At 38.1% G+C, this 26,716-nt stretch overlaps 1 protein-coding gene across 2 annotated transcripts in view; it reads left to right on the forward strand.

The window, feature by feature from the left end:
* Positions 1 to 26,716, forward strand: part of NOTCH2 (notch receptor 2) — a 153,775-nt gene that overhangs the window by 101,298 nt on the left and 25,761 nt on the right. For both annotated transcript variants that reach the window (XM_023642104.2, XM_070268447.1), the window contains exons 11-19: positions 472 to 705; positions 4,430 to 4,540; positions 11,256 to 11,448; positions 12,803 to 12,948; positions 14,517 to 14,630; positions 17,016 to 17,135; positions 17,546 to 17,698; positions 24,900 to 25,128; positions 25,902 to 26,103. In XM_023642104.2, the coding sequence (XP_023497872.1) occupies positions 472 to 705; positions 4,430 to 4,540; positions 11,256 to 11,448; positions 12,803 to 12,948; positions 14,517 to 14,630; positions 17,016 to 17,135; positions 17,546 to 17,698; positions 24,900 to 25,128; positions 25,902 to 26,103 (1,502 nt within the window). The remainder of the gene's footprint in view (positions 1 to 471; positions 706 to 4,429; positions 4,541 to 11,255; positions 11,449 to 12,802; positions 12,949 to 14,516; positions 14,631 to 17,015; positions 17,136 to 17,545; positions 17,699 to 24,899; positions 25,129 to 25,901; positions 26,104 to 26,716) is intronic.

Below are 26,716 nucleotides of genomic sequence, written 5' to 3' on the forward strand. Positions count from 1 at the left end.
GCAAGTATTTATTAAAAACTTACTATATATGCAGAGCACTCTGGGAGGGATTGAGAGGAATAAGAAAAGTTCTCTGTCCTCTAAGTTCAGAATTGGGAAGATAAGGTCCATGAGACCATTAATACAGTACCTGTATGTTGGGTTTGAGAGAAACAGAATATAGAGGTAAACATATAAAGGAAAAATTGAGAGCTCTTCCTCACTGAAGTCCAGTATGAAACGAAGATGCAGTTAAAGCATCTCTAATGAAACCATTGATCATTTAGAAAAAAGTATGTGAATTCTTTAATTTGATTTGATTAGGCTTGCCTTATAAGTCAACGCACGTAGTCAGTTTCAACTGCTCATTGCCTACAATGTGAATTGTTTAAGACGTGGGATGTGTAGAGTAAGTGGATGTGGCTACACTTATGTTCAGGGGTGGAGTATCTGCCTTGGTTTTTAAGCCTGCTTGGTAAAATTCCTTCCAAGGTTTCACCGGTGTGTTGTGTGAGGAAAACATCGACAACTGTGACCCTGACCCTTGCCACCATGGCCAGTGTCAGGACGGGATTGATTCCTACACCTGCATCTGCAATCCTGGGTACATGGGCGCCATCTGCAGTGACCAGATAGATGAGTGTTACAGCAGCCCCTGCTTGAATGATGGTCGCTGCATCGACCTGGTAAATGGATACCAGTGCAACTGCCAGCCAGGCACGTCAGGTAAGCTCGCTCTGTTTTTGTTCCCTTAGGTGTTTTCACTGTTTCTCAAAAGCAGTTTACACAGATGTCTCAGACTCTCTTGGCATATGCTTAGATGCCTAAAAAATAGTCCCGATTCAGAGAAGCACAGCCAAAGCCACAGCCAGAAACATCTCAGAGGCAGATGGCTCTAGCCAGTGGAGAAATTAGAGACAATAGCTTTACAAAGCTGATGATTTTGTGTATGTGTTTTTCATTTAGAAGAAGCACACCACTTCAAAAAATTGAAATTATTATTTAAAATTGAAAACCATTTTGCCTTTGTGTCTTGATTTGATTGTGTTTTTTTCTTTAACCTCCACCCCACTTAGATTAATGAACTTGGTCTTTTCCCCTCCCTCCCTCCCTTTCAATTTCTCTCCCTTCCTCCCTCCCTCTCTCTCTCTCTCTCACTCTCCCCTCCTCCTGCCCTTGCAATAGTTTTTTCTGTATTTCAGATTCCGTTATCTTTAATGTGACACTTTTCTTCTGCCATTTGTCTCTGGTGGGCCTTGGGCATCTTAGGGGATTGTAAGGGAGAGGAAAGACTTTGCTGCATGTCCCAGTCATTGTAAATTAGAATGCAGAGCTGCTGTTTCCCATCCCAAGTTCATTGCTGTTTCCTGACTCCGGTTGAATGACTGCTTGTTAGTTGTGAGGGCATGCTGCTCTTTCTGGGGAAATGTTGAATTATTTTCTCAGGCAGTAGCATTTCACAGGTTTCACTGGATTCTGTTTTCCTTATTCGAGGAATAATTATGGTCACAACTGTGGTTAATGGACAGAGAAGTACTATGTCTCAGATCAAAGGAAAATGTATTAGTGGAAGATTAACTAGTGTGTGCCTTTGTTAGAAGGGACCTGCCAATAGAAGGGAGTGATTTATTGAGAACTCATTCTCAATTTAAGGAAAATGGTCTATGTAGGGGGCAAAGGTGGGGGAGGTGGTTCGCTGCCCTCATTTTATTTTGTTATTTCCAAATCCATTTCTTCAAACTTGTCAAAGGCCCTGGTCTTCATCCAGGACCTCATACATGCCAAGTTTGAAAACAAAGTCCTTTTTGAGTTGCTCAAGCATACGAAAAACATCCCATGCCTTCACAGTTGAAAATGCCTTCCCCCTCCCCGCGTTTAGATAACTCACTAAAAGGACTGAATAGATCTTTGTGAAACCTTCCAAAAGCAATTTGCTTCCGGGCTGGTCCCCAGACATGAGAAATTGCAGTACGAAAAGAAATTTGAGAGATTTACAAGCAATTGAATGGATGCCTTTAGAATGGTGGAGCTGTTTTAGGTTTTGCTATCATTCCCATTATAACAACGTCCTGGAAACCTGGGTGACTGGTGGGTTGGCAAGCACTTGGTTTTTTCTGGGATTGTATCTTTATGCCAGGGTGTATCAGGTGTGTTCCTTGGGGAGGGCAGAGAAGGTATAAGTAGCTGTCAGTGAGAAAGACAAGAAGTAAATATGAGTGGTGTGTAGACAGCCTAGAGAAGGAAGGCCCAGAATTTCAGAAAACTGCCAAATCCATTCCTGTGGCTGTTTGAAGAATTCAAGCAAAGAGATGCAGGCAACATAAAGAATCTTGGTCTGTAATTGTTGGAGAAAGACCTGGCGTGTACTAGGTAGGGGCCTGGGTGAAAGGATTCATTCAATTAATCATTATGAATAGACTCTCGAGTTCTAGAGTAAGAATCCATGACCCATTCATAATATGGTCTAAATTGGTAGGTTGGCATTGGAATGAGTGTGTAGACGGAAGGGATACTTTACAATTTGCTGGTTATGATTGTGGTTTCTCACTCACTGGGTACTTAAGGTGACATATGCTACCCAGAATCACTTCTGATGCTTTCTTTCGCCTCTCATCTTATGATGGGAACCTGAAATAAGTTTTTTTTGGGTTTCAAGTCACCGAAACCAACTTGACTAGCTTAAAGAATCATTAACAAACAAGTAAACAACAACAAAACAAGCAGAAAGAATTTCATGAAAGCACACAGAAGCATCTTACAGACTCCTCACAAGAATTGATCCACAAGGCTTTGCAGAGCCAGGAGTCAGGGCCATTTGCAGACCATAGGTCACACAGTTCATATTCCAACATTCCAGTGAGGGAATCTGATTGGCCCAACTTGGGTTGGGTGTCTGTTCCTGCCGGAACAAAACTTGGCCTTCGGGGCAGAGTCACGCTGGACCACTCTGGCTTCCTGAGGTCTGCCTTGGTCAGTTGTTGTTAAATGGAGGTTGTCAGCCAAGGGCTGGACACATCTCCTAAAGGTAGCCACTTGTATACAAGGAATATGGAAACCGTTGCCTCGTTTGTGGCTAGTGAGGCAGTATAGCTTCATTAATCACACAATGACCAGAATGGTGTGGTGAACAGTATAGAATCCAGAGAGCTGGGTTGCATCCTAGCTGTGCTGCCGTAATTGTGCAAGTCCATGACAAAATGGGTGTAATGCAACATGATTTGGTGTTTGAGTGAGAAGATTAGAGAAAAGTTATGCAAAGAGAGAGGCAGAATACTTTGTACGTATTAATAGCTCAATAAATTTTTAATGTGATTATTGTTATTAATCAATATTAATACTAAGTATGAGTGAATCCAAAATATGGCATTTTGTCATGGAAGTTTCGTTTGATAGTGTATATCCTTATTACCAGGCTTTATTTTTAGTTTTTAAACTATCGAGGTATTCTTCTATGATACCCAAAAAGCATCACTAAATTCGTGTTAAATAAATAATGAAATATCCTATTTTTACAAAATAATGGTTACAATAATGATTGGTATATTTCTATTGTTTAGTTACCCATATCTGCAATTAAACATTTCTTAACATAGCCAAACTCAGTCATTCGTTTGGGAATAGACCAGGAGGAAGGCAGCATACCTGGGAGGAAGTTACCGTACACTTACTCAAAATCATAAGATTTATCCTGAACTTTAGCCCATAATAGTGACAGTGAGTTTCAAGCTTACGGTGGTGGATACAAGTCCAAAAATTCCCATTTTCACATGAAAGCTTAAGTTTTATCTTTGGAGCCCAATACTGTCAATTGTTTTCCTTGAAATGACAGGTTTACTTCTTTCACTTAATGTTTGCTATGTACTTAGATCTCAATAGCCCTGGTTTCTCTGTCAGTTGTCCTTTCAATTAACATGAGATTCCATGAAAAAAAGCAACTTTTCAGTTCAAGACCCAGATGGTCACACAACTTCTTTTCCTGGAGACAGCATGCCACAGAATTGTTTTATGAGTACTTCTCATTTTGTCACAAGGAACAGTAGATGTATTCTCAAGAGCTGAGATATAATAAATTATAATGCTAATAATTTTGACTGTTTTAACCGTGAATGCATGGAGGTGAAGACTACAATGACCACTAGTACAATTTGGTGCCACTGCCTTGATTCCTGCGAAGATGTCAGCAGTCCTACCTCCATTGCTTTTGCATCATCAATGCAAATGGCAACACAGTGAAAAAGGCAAATAGTGACTTAGTATGATTAATAAAATCATTTTGACCTCATGATCCCCCTGACAGCATCTGGAGGATTGCGCTTAGAGAACCACTGCTTCACTCCATCCAGGATTGGCCGGGCACTCTTTAATTTCTTAACAACTAGTGTCATAAGCAGAGATCACTGATATTTGTATGGTAATGTTTCGTGGTTTCTCTTTGCTTTTATCTTTGCAGGTGTTAATTGTGAAATCAATTTTGATGACTGTGCAAGTAATCCTTGTGTCCATGGAGTCTGTATGGATGGTGTTAATCGTTACAGTTGTGTCTGCTCACCAGGATTCACAGGTACTGCTCCTTTTTTTTTTTCTTTTAAAGACTTTATTTTTTTCCTTTTTCTCCCCAAAGCCCCCTGGTACATAGTTGTATATTTTCAGTTGTGGGTCCTTCTAGTTGTGGCATGTGGGATGCCGCCTCAGCGTGGCCTGATGAGTGGTGCCATGTCCGCACCCAGGATTCGAACCAACGAAACACTGGGGCGCCTGTGGCGGAGCGCACGGACTTAACCACTCAGCCACGGGGCCAGCCCGGGTACTGCTCCTTTTTGCTGGGAGGTCCCACCTTCAGCCCCATCACTTTGAGAAAAGAGCTTCTAAAGGAAAGTTACTTTTCTAATGTTTCCCTGTTTCCTATTTTTTTTGTCTCTTGGAAGGTTAGAAGTTTTGTTTCTGTGCTTCTCTGGCCCAGTTTTCTACTTGCAGACTTTCCGTAAATGGTAGCATGAAACTCATTGGTTAGGATTTTTAGACCATGTGTTTATAGCTACCTGAAAAGAATTTCTAGTCAGACCATGAGTTTCTGTCACTGTCTTGAGTTATATAATAGCTTCCAAAGCCCACCTTCATTTTTCTACACTTAGTAGGGAATGATTTCCATAAAGACCAAGCCAAGGTAAATGTCTGTAAAAACACTGAATGCATTTTTCTGAGTGCTTCTTCTTATGGGAGATTGTTGAATAAGGCCAGAACTTGAGAGGACCAACCTAATTTGGCTAGCACAAGTGAGATTTTTTTCCCCCAAAGGAAGAAAGTAAATGGCTAAAATGAAATTGGTTATAGTAATTCTTAAGTTATAAGCAGCTAGAGCATTTATGCGCACACACACGTGTGCACACACACAAACTCACACACATCTTTTCTCTCTTCTGATGCTAATAAGATTATCTCTATCTTTTACTCTGATCAAAAAGTGCTAGAGGCTGCTGAGGAAACCTGAGGCCTCTTACTGACATACCTGTTTGTCACTGGCACTATCAGAGGGCATATACTGTGCCCATCTTATTCTTTCAAGACAGTGCCGCATACAAGCAGACACTAACATGATATTACCATTTAATAAATACCATGTGGTCATTTGCATCCGATGTAAGAAACTTCCTTAGAGCTTTTTAAACTATAACATCAAAAGGCAATCAGAGCCAGTTGAAGTGGATGCCTGCCTCTCACTTGCCAGGAACTTACTTTCCTCTGTATTTCACAGTCCTTTCTCCTGCTTGGTATGATTGTAGACACCAGGGAGGAGTGTTTGTGACCCACCTGGGTCATTGTAATCCCTGTTAAATGGAAGATTACTCAGAAGACAAGTGTGATGAGAGCTCTCATGTCTCACCGAGCAGTCCTGGTAACCAGGATGTTCTCCTGTGTCTTGAAACTTCTTACTCCAAGATTAAGTGAAAGCCAATTGAATACACAAAAATTCTTGATAGGATAATAGGTGCATTTTTGTTAAATAAGTAATAAGGAGAGAATAGCTACCATTTATTAAGGACTTATTTTGAGATAGGCATTAAATCAAGTGCCTAATCTCATTTAATTGTCACTGCGTTTATCATTCCTATGGTATTGACGAGAACCCCAGAGCTTAGAGAGCTTAAGTAGTATTGCCAGCATACTATGGCCAGGAATCTGCCCCAGGCAGTCCTCCAGAGCCTGCTCATTCCCATTTCGCTGGGCAGCCCAAGTGAGTGAGTGCCTCTTGTGCTTTCTTTTTTGATATAAGCCTTAGACTGGAATTATTTTTTTTTGGAAATGTCAGTGTATCATCTTCTCCCTCTTTTTAACATTCAGCAAACCAGGAAGGTCAAGGAGGGAGGACATGGCTAAATATATTCTAAAATAAGCTTAAGGTGTAGCATGAAACTACATAACCAAAAAATGGAATGTTTTGGTTACTGGGTGGTACCCTGTTCTTGGAACTGTTTTCCATGTCTGGGTTTTTTTTGTTTTTTTTTCTGTTTTTTAAAATTAGCTCCTAAAAATATCAAAGACAACTTTGGTGTATACTTGTGAAGTATAAATGTGAGGTGTTTTACTCTTTCCTTTATTTTATTTTAATATTACTACTTTTTCTCTTCTTTTTTTTTTCTTACCATTTTAATAGCAGCTTTGACAGATTTAAGGGAGGGTTTTCTTTTTAATAAGACTAAATTCTCTGTTCTCCTCAAACCTTTTTATACTTACTGATTGAATGGGGAAAGTAAGAAATTATGTGGTACTTCTGTAAACTACTTTTCCAGTTTTACCTTCATGTCCATTATTTTACTGACTTCTCTTAACAGCCCGTAAAAGTAGATAGATTGGATAAGAAACCAAAAGCACAGGCAACAAAAGCTAAAATAAACAAGCAGGAATACATTAAATTAAAAAGCTTCTGCGCAGCAAAGGAAACAGTCAATATGTTAAAGGCAACCTACAGAATGGGAGAAAATATTTGCAAACAATATATCTAATAAGAGGTTAATATCCAAAATATATGAAGAACTTGTACACCTCAATAGCAAAGAAGCAAATAATCCAATTAAAAAGTAGCAAAGGACAGGAAAAAAAATTTGTAACTATGTGGTGACAGATACTAACTAGAATTATTGTGGTAATCATTTTGCAATATATACAAATATCAGATTACTATGTTGTACACCTGAAACTAATATAATGTTATATGTTATACTTATACCCCAATTAAAAAACACATTAGGCAGGAGTGACTAAACACAATTTCAGAAAATATTATTGGAAAATTCCCAATAATTTCCAGGTAGAGGATTCTGGAAGTGTTCACTCTAGTTCTCAAAGCTGCATGATTTAACCATGGAGTGATTGTATTTTTAAGCTGTAAATCATTATTTGTATTTAGAAATCCAATATCATCTGAAACAGGTGAGTTTTGAAAGCTTCACAATTTTCCAAACCATAGTGATTTTCAAATAGCGTTTGAAAGGCTAATCATGAGTAACATATCTACCAGCATAGCTGGTCCTCATTATAGTGTCTTTATAAAACTATATAAAATTGCCAAAATACAAGGAGAAAACATAAATATGAGTTTTACAATCTCTTCTCTTTTTAAATCTCTCACAATAGTTTCTAATCAGTAGTAGAGTATGTAAGTGTTTATGAATTTATAAATGTTGAATGTGCAATTGCTTTTTGGTTCTCTGACCCTTAGTCAACCAGATAGTGGCGTATCCTGCACAGGCATACTGCCAAGAACAAGGGGAAGTGAAGAGCATTGCATTGTGGCAAAAGTGGTAGAAAATGAGTTCCGCCTTCAGAAAGATTTAAAGTGTGATCAGGAACCCAGACTACCTGCATAAGAAAATGACAAAAGACTGTGGAAGAAAGTATAAACAGTGTACATACATTCAAGAAATGCATAAGTGATGAAGGAAAACAAATAAATGTTTAGAATCAGGGAACAAAAATGGGCAAAGGACCTGAATAGATATTTTTCCAAAGAAGACATACAAATGGCCAATAAATACATGAAAAGATACTGAACATCTCATTATCAGGGAAATGAGAATCAAAACCACAATGAGATATCACCTCACACCTATTAGAATGGCTCTTATCAAAAAGGCAAGAGACAACAAATGTTGGCAAGAACGTGGAGAAAATGGAACCCTTGTGCGCTATTGGTGGGAATGTAAAATGGTACACTCATTATGGAAAATAGTATTACAGTTCCTCAAAAAATTAAAAATAGGAACTGCCATGTGATCCAGCAATCCCGCTACTGAGGAATTGAAATCTGAAGGAATTGAAATTAGTATCTCAAATAGATATCTGCACACCCATGTTCATTTCAGCATTATTCACAATAACCAAGATATGGAAACAACCCAAGTGTCCATCAATGGATGAATGGATAAAGAAGATATGGCTTATATATACAATGAATATTATTCAGCCATGAGAAAGAAGGAAATCTTGCCATTTGTGACAGCATGGATGGGCCTTTAGGGCATTATGCTAAGTGAGATATCAGAGAAAAACAGATACTGTATGATATCATTTATATGCAGAATATAAAAAACCTGAACTTGTAAAAGCAGAGAGTAGAATGGTGATTACCAGGGGCTGGGAGGGGAGGTGGGAAAATTGGGGAGATGTTGTTTAAGGATACAAGCTTGCAACTAGTAGATGAATAAGTTCTAGAGATCTGATGCCAAACAAAGTGATTATAGTCAGCAATACTGTATTATAAACTTCAAACTTGCTAAGAGAGTAGATCTTAATTGTTCTTAGCCCCAAAAAGAAGTAATAATTATGTGACATGATAGAGGCGTTAGCTAAAGCTACAATGGTAATCATATTGCAATATATAAATGTATCAAATCAGCACCTTGTATACCTTAAACTTACACAATGTTATATGTCAATTATATTTCAATAAAAAATTTAAAAAGCTAGGGAAGTTTTTTTTAATCCCCATTTAACAAATAAGGTAACTGAGAAATAGAGCTTGATGTGTCTGTGTTGTCAGCTAGGAGTCACACAGCTAGGACTGTGAGTTCCAAGAAGGCAGGGACTTCCCTAAATCGTCTTTTTAGCCAATGTCTAAAACAGTGTCTAGCACAGAAGAAACACTCAGTAAATGTAGTTAAATGAATGACTAGAACTCAAATGTGAGACTTCTGACATCTAATTCCCAGATTCTTGAGTCTGAGCTATACCATGCTTTCATTCATTAAACACCAATTTGTTGAGTACCTAAAAGAAACAACGGTTGACTTCTCATTGAGTAGTTACTGAGCCCAACAGGGTGCACAGTCTTCTGCTGGGTGGGCATTTCTGATGCCAGGTGGAAACTCTGTAAGCGTAGGACCTTGCTAGTGAAGCAGCTGTGAGTCCACATGGTAGACTGCACAAAGAGGCACTTAACCCTCTCGCCTAAAGATGTCTTGAAATTGATTCTGGAAAGAGTTTTAAAAGAAAACATGGGAGGGGGGCTGGCCCCGTGGCCGAGCGGTTAAGTTCACGCGCTCCGCTGCAGGCGGCCCAGTGTTTCGTTGGTTCGAATCCTGGGCGCGGACATGACACTGCTCATCAAACCACGCTGAGGTAGCGTCCCACATGCCACAACTAGAATGACCCACATCGAAGAATATACAACTATGTACCGGGGGGCTTTGGGGAGAAAAAGGAAAAAATAAAATCTTTAAAAAAAAAAAAAAAAAAAAAGAAAACATGGGAGGAGTGGCTTCTGAGAAGTTGCTTCCAAAAAAGGACAGAAAAGGAAGGCTTTTTTCTCTCTTTCTCCAGTGGATTGCAGGCTGAGGGCATCTCTGAAGTTGAAGAGTTGTGGCTTATATCTTGGTGCCAGTGTTGAACATCTAAAAAAAATCGGAGGTTGAGGCTAAGGAAGTAGTATTGTAAAATAAGTTATTAATAAAACATGTAAGAGGAAAACAACAACCACTAGCAGATTATGGGTCTTTGCCACAAGAACCGCCAATAATGGTGTAGAGAGCAACGGAGGGTGAAAAAATGTTAATACCCATACTTTAACGGGCTGGGTATCTATTTCATTTGGAATTTCCTGTTCCAAATGCAGGGTTACTCTTTCTTAAATAAAAATGCATGTTTTTATCTGAATCAGAACATTGTACTCTTTGAAATTTATAAATTCCTTCATAGCAGTTGTTCATTGCCGTTCATTTATAGAATTATGGGTTATTTAAAAATTTGGTATTATTTTGGACTGTATAGTTAAATTTCACTGATTCAAAATTAACAAGGCAAAACTTTTATATAACTGGCACATTTTATTTAGCTTAAAGCAATAAATATCAAGATTATAGCAGACGTCTTTTCAAAGTGCAGTCTTAGTATGTTTTAGAGGAAGAATATATTCACTTCAATTTCATATATTCTCAGTATTTACATTTTTACGTGATGGTAAACTAATAATTGTCTATATCAGAGTTTCTCAGAATGTAGCATTTGAGCCACCTGCATTACTTCAAATATGGTTCCTGGACCCCACCCATCCCAGTCCATGGCGATGGGCTGTAAGGATCTCCTTTTAAAACAAGTACTTTAAGGGACTCTTTTTGCACATTAAAGTTTGAGAACCACTGGTCTAGACTGGGAGACCCTGAATGTTTTTCTCAGTTATCAGAGGACAATAGAATTATACTTAAAATGTTCTTCTTCCTGAGGCAGAAAATGGATTAATATAACTCTAAGAATGAAAGCAAAATGGTTTTTCTTTTTAACCAATTTAATCATTATGTTAATAGTCCATTCATTAAGCATTCTAGTTAACTAAGATTTACCACATGTAGAAGTGTAAGATGTTGGCTGACTGAAAAAATGAATTTGCAGTAGAACCAGCTGAAAACAGTGATAAGGAAAGCTTCTTTGACAATGCTCAGAACAGCACTAAGATGAGCAGGCAACTTTGTTAGCATTCAATGTTCTCTTTTTTGAATCTTTGCATATTTCTCTGTTTCTAAGATGGAGTGAAGAAAAAAAAATATGTCAAAACACAACACTGTTCCAGCATTTCGTTAACTTTGCTTCATTGTCATTTGATAAGCTGTTTGCTCTTTCGTCACATGGCACTGACCGCCATTGGGTTTTTTTCTTTAAATCTTGACATTTGATGCCAAGGCATCTTATAGCTTGGGCAGATGAAGATCTCAACGCAATGTCTTATAGTTCTGTGTCTATTCCCTAAGCATTTTAGATTTGACAAAAACTATACCCCTCCTCTACAGGGCAGAGATGTAACATTGACATTGATGAGTGTGCTTCCAATCCCTGTCGCAAAGGTGCGACATGCATCAACGATGTGAATGGTTTCCGCTGTATATGCCCTGAGGGACCCCATCACCCCAGCTGCTACTCACAGGTGAACGAGTGCCTGAGCAATCCCTGCATCCACGGAAACTGTACTGGGGGCCTCAGTGGGTGAGTAGCTGTCATGTATTAATAGTTTCTTATTGACCTGTGCCAAGCCATTAGGTTTTAGTACTGACCATACCCTGTAGAAGTCAGTCAGGAGCTTGAGCTGAGAATCAGCTGAAGATTTGGTAGTCTGCATTATAGTCTTCCACATCGCCACTTCTTCCCTATCTTTCAATGCCGAGTAGGTGAAAAATAAGAAGGAATGCCTCTCTCAGGTGGGTAGTCAGCACAAGGAGGAGTCCAGCATTATTTTGAGTCTTTGGCAATTGTGCTTTTAGTACTTACTGCAAAACTGAGTTCTCAGGGATATTCTATTTGATTTTTTCCTCTGCTTAAAAAAAGCTCAACTCTGTTCTATCATGGTACCAAATGTGTGCCACTGAAGTAGAGTTGGTCTCAGCTAACTTTAGATGTGGCCCTAGTAAAATGTTCACAGTTTGCAAGCCCCTGAGAGTTATGTGATATGTTGGTAGGTAATTTTGTAGAATCACAGAGTGTGACATTAGGTCCCATGAGATAGTTCTATACTCGTGCTGTGCTTGCCAGAGGACAGGGCTCTGGGCATTGCCTATTGTCATACTTCCAACAGGTGAAAGAATGAAGAGTATATTTAGAGGTAAGTGGGAAATCAAGTTATTTCCAAGAGGAATTAACTCAGTATTCCTGTTTTCAGAGTATGGCAGCCTTCAAAGCATCCCAACCCAACTACACTTTTCCTAAGGATCTCTAAACAAGGTATCTCCCGATACCACGTTCTAAGTGCTAATGATGTTCAAATTGTGAACAATGTCCATATATTTCAAATACCTTCATTTTTCCCTGCTCAGTACCCTAGGTGCTTTCTAGGGCAGGGTTTCAGGTCAGAACAAAGCATGTCTCCAAAGTCATACATTCCCGTAGCTCCTCAGAGTGGCTTAGAGTCTGTGAGACTGACCTGCTTCCTGGGTGTCTGTTTTGCACCAGAAACAAATGATCTGAAGGATTTGCTTTACTTTAGTTTCATTTATAAGAAAAGAAACCATTTAGATTTGTCCATGTTAATGTGACTATCAGATTGGCCTGATATGTTGTACCAACCACTCTTTACACATGAAAGCTCACTATAATTAATGAATTTCTCTAGCATCTTTGTGAGCCAAGAAAGCACCAGGAAGGTCTATTTACTGAATATTCAAGATGGTCCCACATGATTCACACTATGTGCATGGTGATCCAGGTATAGGTCCATCAAAGAGGAGAAATGAGATGAGCTCACCTGTGAGCTCTTCTGTTCCTCATTTCTTCACCAAGTCCTGTATTAACTATGACTGAATTGTGTATTCATCCCCCCATGGTAAAGAATTCTGTCTTCTTTCAGGTACAAGTGCCTCTGTGAAGCAGGCTGGGTTGGCATCAACTGTGAAGTGGACAAAAATGAATGTTTTTCTAACCCATGCCAAAATGGAGGAACTTGTGACAATCTGGTGAATGGATACAGGTGTACCTGCAAGAAGGGTTTCAAAGGTGCAACAAAAGTGCATATTTTTCTCTCTCTCTCTGTGCCTTTCTGTTGTTACACACAGCTTGACTCCTTTCTTCCTTTCCATTTTCTTTTTCCTGTTCATTCATATGGCAAGCATCAATTGAGCACTTAGTATTTGTAAGGCAATTGGGGAATAAAAAACATAAATGTAGATATAAATTCTAGTTTCAGCCTAGCAGAGAGGTGAGCAACTGAAACAGTACTAGTTAAGGTGAGCTGCTATGATTCCACTTATACAGCTTGGACAGGTGTTCTAATTGTCAGCCCCTTCGTGTGGGTTTGCTTCTATGATAACTCAAAAGGGATATCAGTAGTAGAATGAAAATATTGTTTTACTGTAATTATGATAGCAGTAATATCATAGGAGAATCTATGTATTCACAACCCTTCCAACAAATTCTCTTGCATAGTGAGATATTCTTAGATACATAGTCACCTATGGCCTCCTGGAAAAAATGCAGAATAGTGGGTGTTGTGTAAAATTATTTTTTGAGTTGTCCTCAATCTTCTCCTAGAAACTCATGGGAGAGAAATCGATGAATAAGTCATTGATATTTGCACTCCTCTCTCCACTTAGTCATTGATTTCCCTACTCAAAAATTGTGCCAGGCCACCGTGATACAGCAATATGTTTCAGAGTCAGGTTATCTGATTACTTAAAAATTTTCTGAGACCATTTCATCATTGATTTTCTGATATATTATATTACATTTGCAAAGAAACTTACAGATATAAAAGCACTATTATTTCTTTGTCTCTTTGAGACTTGCTGATTAATGAGCAAAATAAGATCAAAATGTAAATCCACAGCTGTACAGCTGTTGAGGAGCAGAGTACAACTTGAACCCAGACTTCTGTACTCCCAGACCATCATTTTCTTTTTTTACGGTGCTGTAGTTCCTTCATATTAGGGCTCTGTGCCAGGCTCTAGTGAAGATGCAAAGGTGTGTAATATTTGGGTACAGTCCTATCCCCATTGATGCTTCCTTTCTTTTCTCTTTTTCATAGTGGGAGTAGATTTCATGTCTTGGATCAGGGCAGAACAGCCTTTGGACTTCAGGAAGTACTACCACATCGATGGTTGAGACTGTGTATATGAAAGAGTGGGCATAAATCAGAGGCTTTGATTAATGTATTCACAAATGTTATTCCTTGATAATTTATACTCCCTTTTTAAGCCCTGCCCACATACTTTGTATAGAAAGAGCTTGTATTTAGATACAGCAGCAGATTATTCCTTTTAATAAACTTCTTGGTCCATTGTTAAGAAATACCTTGTATTTGGAGGTGCATTAGACTTCCCAGCTGTTAGAATATACTGTTCTTCCATTCATCTTTTTGACTAATTAAGCACTATCTTTGACCAACTGACTGTATGTCAGGGGCTTGTCACTGAAATGAATGAAAAAGTGTTCCACTGGCCTGAGGAAATTAATGTGATGTCTGAGGTGTTTAATTTTTATCACTGAGGATTGCTTAGTAATTGAGGTAATGAGGAGGCTAACACAGAGGTTCACTGTTTTTGGTTTTTCCCCTTTTCTGTTTACAGGCTTTAATTGTCAGGTGAATATTGATGAATGTGCTTCAAATCCATGTCTGAACCAGGGAACCTGCTTTGATGACATAAGTGGCTACACTTGCCAATGTGTGCTACCATACACAGGTGAGACCTGCAGGTGCCGGGGCCAGGGGAGATGCTTGGTCTTGCCTTATTGTGCCAAACATCTGAGTTTCAGAGTCATGGCCTGTGGGTCAAGATGCTGTTCCAAGGAAATACACCCTGGTCACCCTTCCTGCCCTCACTGACTTGGATGTGAGCTCTGAGAAAACACTGTGGCCTCCCTAGATGCAAGTGGTGGGGAAACTCATTTGCCTTCTTTGTACTTTAGGGTTTGAAATTTTCTTTTTAGTTCTATATTATAGGCTGGAATCAATGCATAGCTGATGGTTTAGTCCCTTATTTGCATGGACCCAGTGTCTTCTTGGCCTGCCCTCTTAGTTTTAGTTTCAGTTACACAGCAACTACCACTTGTTGGTAATTTACCATGTGCCATACACTTTATGTACTTTGGGTTATTTAATCTAGTGCTCACAGTAATTCTACAAAGTAGGAGGTCCTATCGCCATTTTATACATGGAAGCTAAAGCAAAGCAAAGTTATTTGCTGAAGGTCACATAGGTAAGTGGTAGATCTGGGATTCACCCCTAAATCTCTCTGAATCTAAAGCTTGTCCTCTTAACTGCCATTCTCTCCTCACATTCAGTACCACTACGTCCCATTCAGAGAGGTTTTGCCCCTTGGACGGTGACCCCACACACCGAAGACATGGGTGTGACTTCATTTCACATCGGGTGTCTTTGTTTCAGATGGTATTTTAGGTGTGTGCTTGGACATTTCTTGTCTTTTCTCCTGCCTCATTACTGCCATCTTGTGATTGGTTGTGTTTGTGCGGCTCACTTACCTCCTTGTCATCCATTTTCTTCATCCATGAGGAACAAAAAAGAAACCTGGATGATGGCTTTGCCTGTTTCTCCAGTGTGCAGCATGCAGGCAGGAGCATGGCTGAATTCTTGCTCCTCTGGAGTCTTGGGCTGTTAATAGCGACGCTAAGCTGTTGAGAGTAGCAGAGTGGCCAAAAGCATGCCTCTGTTACCTGAAAGACTTGATACTACATTGTTACCTTTGTCCCTCTTTAGAAGAAATGTTCATGTAGGGAATGTACATTTAGCCAGCTTGGTTGATAGAGTCAAAGTTATCAGAGATCTCTAGCTGTTTCCAGACAAGGACAGTCTAAGTAATGTCATTCCATAGTAACAGTGCCGATCACATGTGTTGGTAGTGAGAAGATCATCTGTCTTAGTCCATGAAGACTGAGAATTGGTGGCTGTAAGGAGATATGAGCAGGTGTCACCATGCTCAGTCACAGTATAGGCTTATCTGAGCATGACTTAGGTGTACAACTCATCTTGAAAATACTTATTTTGTCTTCATGCTACTCAGATACTATAAAAATATTTGGACTATATGCTAGCTATTGGTTTTTCTTCAGATAAGGATCCCAATAAAAGAATTTGCTGCATGTGAACTTTGGGAATTATATTAGACTTAAAGCTTACGCAGATTAGAATTTCAGGGCTATTGAGTTTGGCCATCATGAAAGGAACTAAGCAGCATCACCTTCCCCATGAGCCACTATATCTGATCAGACATGTGAAAAACTGGTTGGGGATATCAGTGAAAATTTGTGATAGTATTTTTTTTTCTTTCTACAAAGTTTTCTGATAAAATTTAAAATTGAGTTAGTTGTAACTTGACTTTAAAAACCTCATATTCCTTTTAATAAAAGCATTCTTTTAATATTTTTTTGCTGGAAGCTTATATTCAGTATACTAAGGCAAGAAATATTTGTGGGCAGATGTCCATGGCATGTTGTTGATGTTGGTATAAGGAGGCAGTCAGAATTTCTTCACAGTTTCCCACCTCTAATGGCCTTCTGATCAACCCCATCACCTTCTGGAGCAGGCCAGCAGAGGTCATGAGGAGTAGGAGGCTGTGTTGCTTCTTCCCTGCTCACGTGAAGGAGGATATGTGTGGCTGAGCTTCTGAGTACTCCTGAATCTTAGCTATGGAGATGCAGAAACTATCACTCCCTCAATGATGCAAGCATCCGCATCAGTGTAACCGCTCATGATAACACGAAGATGACAGCAACCCAGCAGCTGTTGAGCACTCACTCTATGTGCCAGGCTCTGTGCTAATAAGGACTTTGTAAGCATTTTTTCATTTAATCTTCAAAAACGCTCTGTGAGTTACATATCATCCTAATTCCCATTTTACTTATGTGGAAGGCCCAGGGAAGATAAATAACTTGTCTGAAGTCACACAGGAATCAAGTCAGAGCCAAGACTCAAAGGACCTTAGGTCTCTCAGATTCCAAGCTCTTAACCACTACCGTAGACTTGAATTTGGAGAGCATACTTTAATATAGGATTTGGGGAAATTTCCTTGACTAGTTCTCCATCATAAACTTTATCATTTGCTTTATAGGCAAGAACTGTCAGACTGTATTGGCTCCCTGTTCCCCAAATCCTTGTGAGAATGCTGCTGTTTGCAAAGAGGCACCAAATTTTGAGAGTTACACCTGCCTGTGTGCTCCTGGCTGGCAAGGTAATACCACAAGAGTGGAGAAACCAAGATCTTTAAACAAAGTGGTCATGTCATCAGATAACATGAAAGACCCTAGTCTTCTGAGGCCTGTCCATCTTTGTCAAGAACACAGACCTTGTACAGAAACTGGAATGCCTTAGAAAGCATTTCCATTTTTCGTGTCTTTGGGGCCCCCTAGTGGCTGGAAGATTCCAACCTGAGTCCGAAACCATGATGTTCTACAGGGAATTTTAGCTCCTGGGCAGCAACTTGGCAGGGCACAGAAGCCGTAAGGGACTTGCCAAAGCAGGAGACCAACCAAAATATCCATGGAGTAGCCCCATCCATCCCAGCTGAAGCTCAGGCCTCACAGAAATATCTATGGGAGGCAGCTTCCAAAGACTGGACCATTCATTGCCCCTGTGTTGTAGGTCAGCGGTGTACAATTGACATTGATGAGTGTGTCTCCAAGCCTTGCATGAACCATGGTCTCTGCCATAATACCCAGGGCAGCTACATGTGCGAGTGTCCTCCAGGCTTCAGTGGCATGGACTGTGAGGAGGACATCGATGACTGCCTTGCCAGTAAGTATGCCAGCCAGCTCCTAAACCCCCTGAGGGAGAGGAGAACACCCAGGGAGCACAGAAGAGCTCAGTGAGGCAGCTGCCTCTCAGTGCTGAGATGGGCCATCCTAATAGTTTATCATGTCTTTAATATTAGTATTTTAATAATCTTTTTGAAGCTAGTGGCTTTAGGGGTTGAGGCAATGCAATCTCTTTTAAGCATTCTCGTACTTACTGTTTTTCTACACTGACAAAGTGGGGACAAGGCTATGATTCCTTTTTTTTTAAGCAGGTCTATTGAGTTTGAGTTATTTTTAACATGCAGTACACTGTCAATATTTTAAATCTATAATTCAACAAGTTTTGACATATGACAACTGAAACCGTCATTCAGGGTAACAAACATATCTATGCCCCTGGAAGTATTCTCATCTCTTTTGTAGTTTAACCCTCCTTTTCACCTGCCTGTCCAGGCAACCAGAGATCTACCTCTGTCACCATAGCTTTGTTGACAAGTTTTACAGTTTTGTATAAATGGAATCAGATAATGCAAACTCTTCTTTTGGGAGAGGGAAGGAATATGACTTCTTTCATTCAGCATGTTATTTGAGGCTCACCTATGTTGTGTGTATTAATAGTTCATTCTGTTTTATTGCTAAGTAGTATTCGATTGGTTAGATATATTACCATTCACTAGTGGGCCAGTTGGCTTTTTTACAGTTTTGGGTGTTACAAATAAAGCTGCTGTGAATGAGTCTGTGAATATATGATTTCATTTCTTTTGAGTAAATGTCTAGGAGTGGAATATCTAGGAGTGGAATAGATGAATTATGTGGTAGGTATGTTAAACTTTTTACAAAATTGCCAAATGTTTTCCAAGGTGATTGTACCATTTTCATTCCCACAAGCATTATATGAAAGTTCCAGTTGAATTACATCCTCAGGAACACTTGGTATGATTACACATTTTAATTTTAGCCATTCTAGTGGGTATATGTGGTATTTCACTGTGTTTTTAACTTGCATTTCCCTATTTATTAATGATGTTGAACATCTTTTCACATGCTTATTGGCCAGTTGTATATCTTACTTGGTGTAGTGTCTATTCAAATCTTCTGCCCATTTGAAAAATTGGATTGTCATATTTTTGAGTGGAAAGAATTCTTTATATTCTAGATACAAATGCTGTGTCAGATATTTGCTTTAAAACTATTTTCTCCCAATCTGTAGCTTCTGTTTTGGTTTTCTTTTGAAGAGGAAGAGTTTAGTTTTGATGAAATTTAATATATTTATGATTTTCTTTCATAGTTCATGCTTCTTGTGTCTTATTTAACAAATTTTTGCCTAACTCAGGATCACTGGGGTTTATATCTTTTGATTTCTTCTAAAAGTTTAATACTTTTAGCACTCACCTTTAGGACCATGATCTATTTTGCATTAATTTTTACATATAGCATGAGTTTTAAAGGTTTTAAATATTAATTTTGGTGTGTAATTTTGCTAAACTTATTATTCTAGATTAGTTTAGGTTCTAGTTTAGTTTAGATAGCTACGATTTTCTTACAGAAACAATTATGTTATCTCTAAATAAATAAGATTGGTATGCCTTTTATTTCTTTTTAAATCTGTATACCTTTTATTCATTTTTCTTGCATTATCGCACTGGCTGAGACCTTTAGTAGATGCAGAATAGAAGTGGTGAGAGAAAGCCAGTCTTGTCTTGTTCTTGATTCTAAGAGAAAAGTATGTAGCCTTCTACTATTAAGTATGATGTTACCTATAGGTTTCTTGGTAGATGCCTTCTATCAATTTGAGGAATTTACCATGTACTACTGGTTTTCTGAGAGTTTCTTTCTTTTTATAATGAATGAACTTTTATTTTTTTCAAATGACTTTTTCTGTCTGTTGAGGTGGTAATACCATTCACTTTGCTCTTTTAACATAAGTGAGTTATATTCATTGATTTTCAAATGTTAAACAAATCTTAAATTTCTGGGATAAATTTTACTTGGTCATGATGTATTATCTTTCTTATATATTATTGGATGTGATTTCCTGAAATTTTGTTAAGAACTTTTGTATCTATGTTTGTGAGGGATATCATTCTCCAGTTTTCTTGTACTTTATTTGTATGATTTTGATAAGAGAGCAATGCCACCCTCATAGAAGAAATTGGGAAGTGTTCTCTTTCTATTTTCTGGAAGAGTTTGTGTAGAATTGGTATTATTTCTACTAAACATCTAGGCCTGAAATTTTATTTCTGGGAAGATTTTTAACTATAAATTTAATTTCTTTAATAGATACAGTATTATTCAGGGTATCTATTTCTTTTTTATTGAGCTTTGGTAATTTTTTATCTTTCAAGGAATGAGTTTTACTTTAAGTTGTCAGAATTATTGGCATAGGTCATGCATAATATTCCTTTATTGTACTTTTAATGTCTATAAGATATCTGGTATTTGTACCTTCTCTCTTTTTTTTCTGATTCCTCTGGGTAGAAGGTTATTGATTTTAGTGATCTTTTTAGCAAACTCATTTTTAGTTTCATGATTTTCCTCTATTGTTCTACTGTTTTCTATTTCATTGATTTCTACCCTTTATTCTTTTCATTGCTTACTTTGGGTTTAGTTTGCTGTTCTTTTTCTAGTTTCTTAAGATAGAAACTTAGATCATTAATTTTACTTATTTCTACTTTTTTTTAACATAAGCATTTAATGCTATATATTTTTGCTAAAAACACTGATTTAGCTGTATTTCGAAAATTTTTTTGTCATGTTTTTTCTTTCAGCTCAAAATATTATCTAATTTCCATTTTGATTTGTTCTTTGACTCATAGATTATTTAGAGGTGTTTTCTTTAGTTTCCAAATATCTTTTATTGCTGATTCCTTCCAGATAGCTTCTAGTTTAATTACATTGTGGTCAGAGAACATACTTTGCATGATCTGAATTATTTTAAATTTTTAAAGAATGTCTTATGGCCCACTGTATGGTCTGTTTTGGTAAATGTTCTGTGTGCACTTGAAAAAAAAAGTCTATTTTGCTGTTTTTTGGTGGAGTGTTCTGTAAATGTTATTAATTCCAATTGGCTTACAGTATTTTTAGGTCTTCTATACTCTCCCATATTTTCTCACTACTTATTCTATCAATTATTGACAGAGGGATTTTGGAATTTCCCACTATCATTGTGTATTTGTCTGTTTCTACTTGCAATTCTATCAGTTTTTGCGTAGTGTTTTGAAGCTCTGATATTAAGTACATAACCGTTTAGGATTGTTATGTCCTCTTGAAGAATTGAGTCTTGGCTTTGAAATGACCTTCTCTACCCCTTGTAGTATCCCTACCTCTGAAGTCTATGTTGCATCATATTAATGTAGCTATTCTAGCTTTCTTTCGATTATTGTTAGGGTGTATACTTTTTCATCCTTTTACTTCAGGCCTGTCTGTGTCTTTAAAGTAGATTTCTTGTAGAGAGCATATATTGGGTCTTGCTTTTTTTCTCTGACATGACAATGTCTGGCTTCTAATTGAGGTGTTTATACATTTAAATTTAATGTTATTTTTGATGTAAATGAGTTCAGTATTTTCCATCTTGTTGTTTACTTTGTCTTGGTCCTTTTTGTCTATTTCCATTTCCCTCTTTTTTTGCCTTCTTTAGAATAATTGAGTATTTTTTGTGATTACTGTTATTTCTCCACTGGCATATTAGCCATATCTTTTATGTGTCTGTGTGATTGTTGGGTTTTCAGTATGCAACTTTAACTCATCAAAATTTACCTTCAATTATATGATGTTGTATAGAGGATAAGAGCCTTACAGCAGCATGCTTGCATTTATACTCCTCTCTGTTCTCTTGTTGTCATATAATATCTGTATTGTAAACCCCCCAAAATATGATTTTTGCTTTAAATGGTCAATTAATTTCTCAAGAAATTTAAAAAATAATTTAAAAGTCTGTATATTTATCTACATATGTGTAGTTCTTGATGTTTTTCAGTCTTTTGTGTAGATCTGCATTTCCATCAGGTATCATTTTCCTTGTCTGAAGAAATTCCTTTAATATTTCTTGTAGTGCTTATCTCCTAGTGATTAGTTCTTTCTGCTTTTGTGTGTCTGAAAGGTTTTTATTTTGCCTTAGTTTTCAAAGATATTTTCATAGGGAGCAGAATTCTAAGTTGATTTTTCTCTCCAGCACTTTAAAATTATCCTTCTACTGTTTTCTTCCTTGCATTATTTCTGAGGAGAAATTGGCTATATCCTTTTATTTGTTTTTTTATATGTTATTTTCTCTCCTTAAATATTTTTTAAGATATTCTCTTTCCACTAACTTTTATGTTACCTGGTATAGTGTTCTTCATGTTTCTTCTGTTTGGGGCTCATTGATCTTTTTGGATATATGGGTCCAAATTTGGAAAATATTCAACCATTATTTGGAAAATATTTACTTTTTCAAAACTTTTTTGCCCTTCTTTACAACTTTCATTATACATTTTTTACGTTACTTGAAATTGTCCCTCTGTCCACTAATGCTCTATTTTACTTAACTTTTTAGAATTTTTTCTTCAGTGTTTCACTTTATATCATCTTGTTATTTGAAGATATATTTGCTATATTTTGCTATATTTTCAAGTTCACTAATCATTTCCTCTGTAGTGTTTTCTTTGTTGTTAATCCCATCTAGTATATTTTTTCCCCTCAGATATTGTATTTTTATCTCTAGAAGTTGGATTTGAGTCTTTCTTGTAACCTTATCTTTCTTCTTGTCATATTTGTACTTTCTTCACCTTCTTGAACATATGGAGTACATATATATGTATAAATGTTTTTTTTTTTTGTCATTTATTATGAACATATGGAGTATATATATATATTTTTTTTTTTTTTTTGAAGATTGGCACCTGAGCTAACAACTGTTGCCAATCTTTTTTTTTCTTTCTTTATGGTTTTTTCTCCCTAAATCTCCCCAGTACATAGCTATATATTTTAGTTGCGGGTCCCTCCAGCTGTGGCACGTGGGACGTTGCCTCAGCGTGGCCTGACAAGCGGTGCCACATCCGCACCCAGGATCCAAACCAGCGAAACCCTGGGCCACTGCAGCGGAGCACAGAAACTTAACCACTCAGCCACAGGGCCGGCCCCTGGAGTATATTTATTATAGTTGTTTTATTTTCCTCACACTAATTCTACCATATGGGAAATTCCTGGGTCTGTTTCTATTGATGATTTTTTTCCTCATCATGAGTTGAATTTCCTGCTTCTTTGCCTGCCTGGTGATTTTTGATTGGATGCTAGATTAAAACAAACAAAAGAAAAACCTTTGAAGTATTTTTAAGCTTTGTTTAATGATTATTTGGAAACAGTTTGGTCCTTTTGAGTCTTTTCTTCAAGATTTGTTAGGTGGGTCCGGATCAGCCTTTAGCTCAGGGCTAAAATGACTCCCTACTGAGACAGCATTCTATGAGGACCCTACTCAGTGCTGCACCTGTCAGGAGGTCTTTTCATCCTGAGTGGCATAAACACAAGCTATTCTCAGTAGGGATTGTTCTGCCTACTTCCTTCTGGTGATTATTTCCCCAGCTTCAATAGTTTCATCATATGCCTGTGATGTACTCATACTTACCAGTACCCAGTTACTTGTGTGGTGATTAAATCATTAAACTTTAAATGAGGTTATCATAATGCATTAAGAATAATGGCACCTTAATTCACGGCATATATAATTTCAGATCATCATCTAAACGGCACCAAAGTAGGTCCTGGCCCTGCCAAGATAAATAAAACTCAGTCCTTACATTCATGAAACTCATAGTCTGTTAGGAAAGAAAGACATCTAGACAAATAATGTCAACATTATGTGACAAATAATGAAAAAAACATGTCCAAGTTATAATTGATGGAGAAATTTAAGAGAGTGAGATCCAACTATTTGGATTCCTGTCCCACATTAATCAATATCAGTCAAAATTTCCAGTATTTTAAGATTTTTCCTATTTAAAGTAGGACTAGCAATATTTGCAATTAGTTTAAAATAATTCAGTAAATTATGGTGAGTTTCCTGAAAGGAGCTATGGAAATTACAGTAACTGTGTACCGTGTATTGTGGGTAAGAAGTGATAATGTGATTTTTTACCATTGGTCCACTGTAGATTGCAGATGAGCCTTAGAATGAAATTAGCCTAATAGATGAATAGGTACATTACGTATCCCTCTTATACAATAGGGGCCACTTTACCCACCTGGTGTTTAGTTTTCTTTTTATGTTTATGACCTGTCTTTGCAATTATGTTTTAAAGTCCTTAAGAGCAGGAGCTACATCTTGTTTTTCTTGTTCTGATTTATATGCCATATGTTGCAGAGGACCGTGCCCTGAGAGTAGCTCAAAAGTTGTTGATTACGTGTTGTGAGTGTAAAGTGTTCTAAGATTGAGCTATGTAATATTTGAAATGAAAAAAACTTTGTTTCTGGGGCCAGCCCATTGGCACAGTGGTTAAGTGCGCACGTTCTGCTTTGGCGGCCTCAGGTTTGCCGATTGGGATCCTGGGTGCAGACATGGCACCGCTTGGCACGCCATGCTGTGGTATGCATCCCACATATAAAGTAGAGGAAGGTGGGCATGGATATTAGCTCAGAGCCAGTCTTCCTCAGCAAAAAGAGGAGGATTGGCAGCAGTTAGCTCAGGGCTAATCTTCCTCAAAAAAAAAAACAAAAAACAAAACAAAAAATCCCCTTTGTTTCCTACTTCTACCTAAATCTGAAAAACAAAAAAATGGAAAAGAAAGGAAAGACGGGAGGGAAAAGAAAGGAAAGAAAGATCAATCGGCACAGGGGGCTGAATAATATATATTCTGTCCTACCCCACCCACTCCACCACCACATACACTTTTTGAAAATCTTTATTGATATTTCTGAGATTTTGTGTGTTGGGGGCACATATTTGATTTGCAAACATGTAGGGGACCAATGCATGTTTTATCACTCTTAATTTTCCAAAACTCTTAGTGGTGTATGTAAACTTGATTTCAGTTATCAAACAGCCAAGTGTTATTGCATTCATTTTCGTAAATGGAGGAGTCAGGACAAAATAGACTTAAAAATACAGGTACAGAAAAATCAGAATTATTACTGTTCTTAGTGTGACTCAGTTCAGGTCACTCACCTTTATGAGTCTAAGATTAAATTGAAGCGACTGTTCGGAGCTCTCATTCTTGTGTGTAATGGCTTAGATCCTTGCCAGAATGGAGGTTCCTGTGTAGATGGAGTGAATACTTTCTCCTGCCTGTGCCTTCCGGGCTTCATTGGGGATAAATGTCAGACAGACATGAATGAGTGTCTGAGCGAACCCTGTAAGAATGGAGGGACCTGCTCCGACTATGTCAGCAGTTATACTTGCAAGTGCCAGGCGGGATTTGATGGAATCCACTGTGAGAACAACATCGACGAGTGCACTGAGAGGTGAGCAACCTATGCGGTCAGGCACCAGTGTCTTATGGAAAAAGGGAAAAAGGGGAGGAAACTACAGAGCACACTACTCGGGCTGTGGGGCAGGGATCAGTCATCCACTTAGGTCCCATTCTGCCATCATCTCCTATTGCCAGGTGCTTGATTCCTTTTAGACATGTAGTTAGCTGGTCAAAGGTCAGAGGTTGAAAAGCCTAGTAAGTTGAATCATCATTTATTTCTTCCTTAGGGAACAGAGGGAGCTATAAGTTTTCTCTTTGTCTCTTGTTCATTTCAGTTGATAATTTAAAAATTCCTATTTCTTTGCAGATTTGTCATCACTATGTAAGTGATTTCTAGGAGATTTATGTCTTTTTTTTATTATCAACAAGTTCTGTTTCTCTTTCAAAGAAATCTAGATTCAAGAGCTATTTATTTAGCACTTTCCTTATAAATTAAATTGACTTTGAAATACACTACATGGAAAACTACAGAAAGCATTCCTGGGTAAAACCTGGAAACCTTCACTTTCTCTAGGAAGCTCTAATAAGCTCAGCCTTTTAAATCCTCCTCTAAACTTTTTGGTTGTGGGAAGGAAGCTGGGACTCAGTCTAATTGGCACCCAATCTAGTTTGGAAAAAGGTAAAATTTGCCAGATGTAGGAGTTTGGGGTGCTCAGGAGTATTTGCCTCTGTAATGTCTTAAATTCCAAGAACCTTACTTTTGTAAGGAGCAGGTCAGAGGAACAGATTGCACAGCCAGTGTTGCTCTCCCTGTTTGTTTCTTAGCTCCTGTTTCAATGGCGGCACATGTGTTGATGGGATTAACTCCTTCTCTTGTTTGTGCCCTGTGGGCTTCACTGGCTCCTTCTGCCTCCATGAGATCAATGAATGCAACTCTCACCCCTGCCTGAATGAAGGAAGATGTGTCGATGGCCTGGGTACCTACCGCTGCATCTGCTCCTTGGGCTACACTGGGAAAAACTGTCAGGTAATTAAATTCCATCCCACTCACTCAGCTCTCTCCGAGTAGCTGAGGGTTACATCTATTCTTTTCTAGGCAGAATAAGCCCCTCCTAAAAGAGAAGACTGTGGGTCTCAGGGATGCCCCTGAGATCAATCTGGATAACTTCTTAATAGCTGGTGGATTCCGAAATGGTGACACTGGCAAGATTATACGGGTTAACAAACATAAGATTGTTGTAACAGACTAACCAAGAACTGCAGAAAAATACATGTGGAAAATAAGCACATAAATATCAGGGGCTGCCCTGGTGGCATAGTGGATAAGTTCGTGTGCTCTACTTTGGTGGCCTGGGGTTTGCAGGTTTGGATGCCAGGTATGGACCCAGCACCGATCATCAAGCTACACTGTGGCGGCATCCCACATAAAATAGAGGAAGATTGGCACAGATGTTAGCTCAGTGACAATATTCCTCACACACACACAGAAATATCACTTACATTGGAAATGCAAAATGGGAAATAAAAAACAAGCAAAATAAAATCTTTAAAGGTCAGATACAACATGTAAGGGGATAATAGTAATAATTATCATATCTTGCAATATTGTAACATTTTCAAAACCAAGCTATTCACATATC

Source organism: Equus caballus, chromosome 5, assembly GCF_041296265.1.
Source record: "Equus caballus isolate H_3958 breed thoroughbred chromosome 5, TB-T2T, whole genome shotgun sequence".
In the NCBI taxonomy this organism is placed as follows: Eukaryota; Metazoa; Chordata; class Mammalia; order Perissodactyla; family Equidae; genus Equus; species Equus caballus.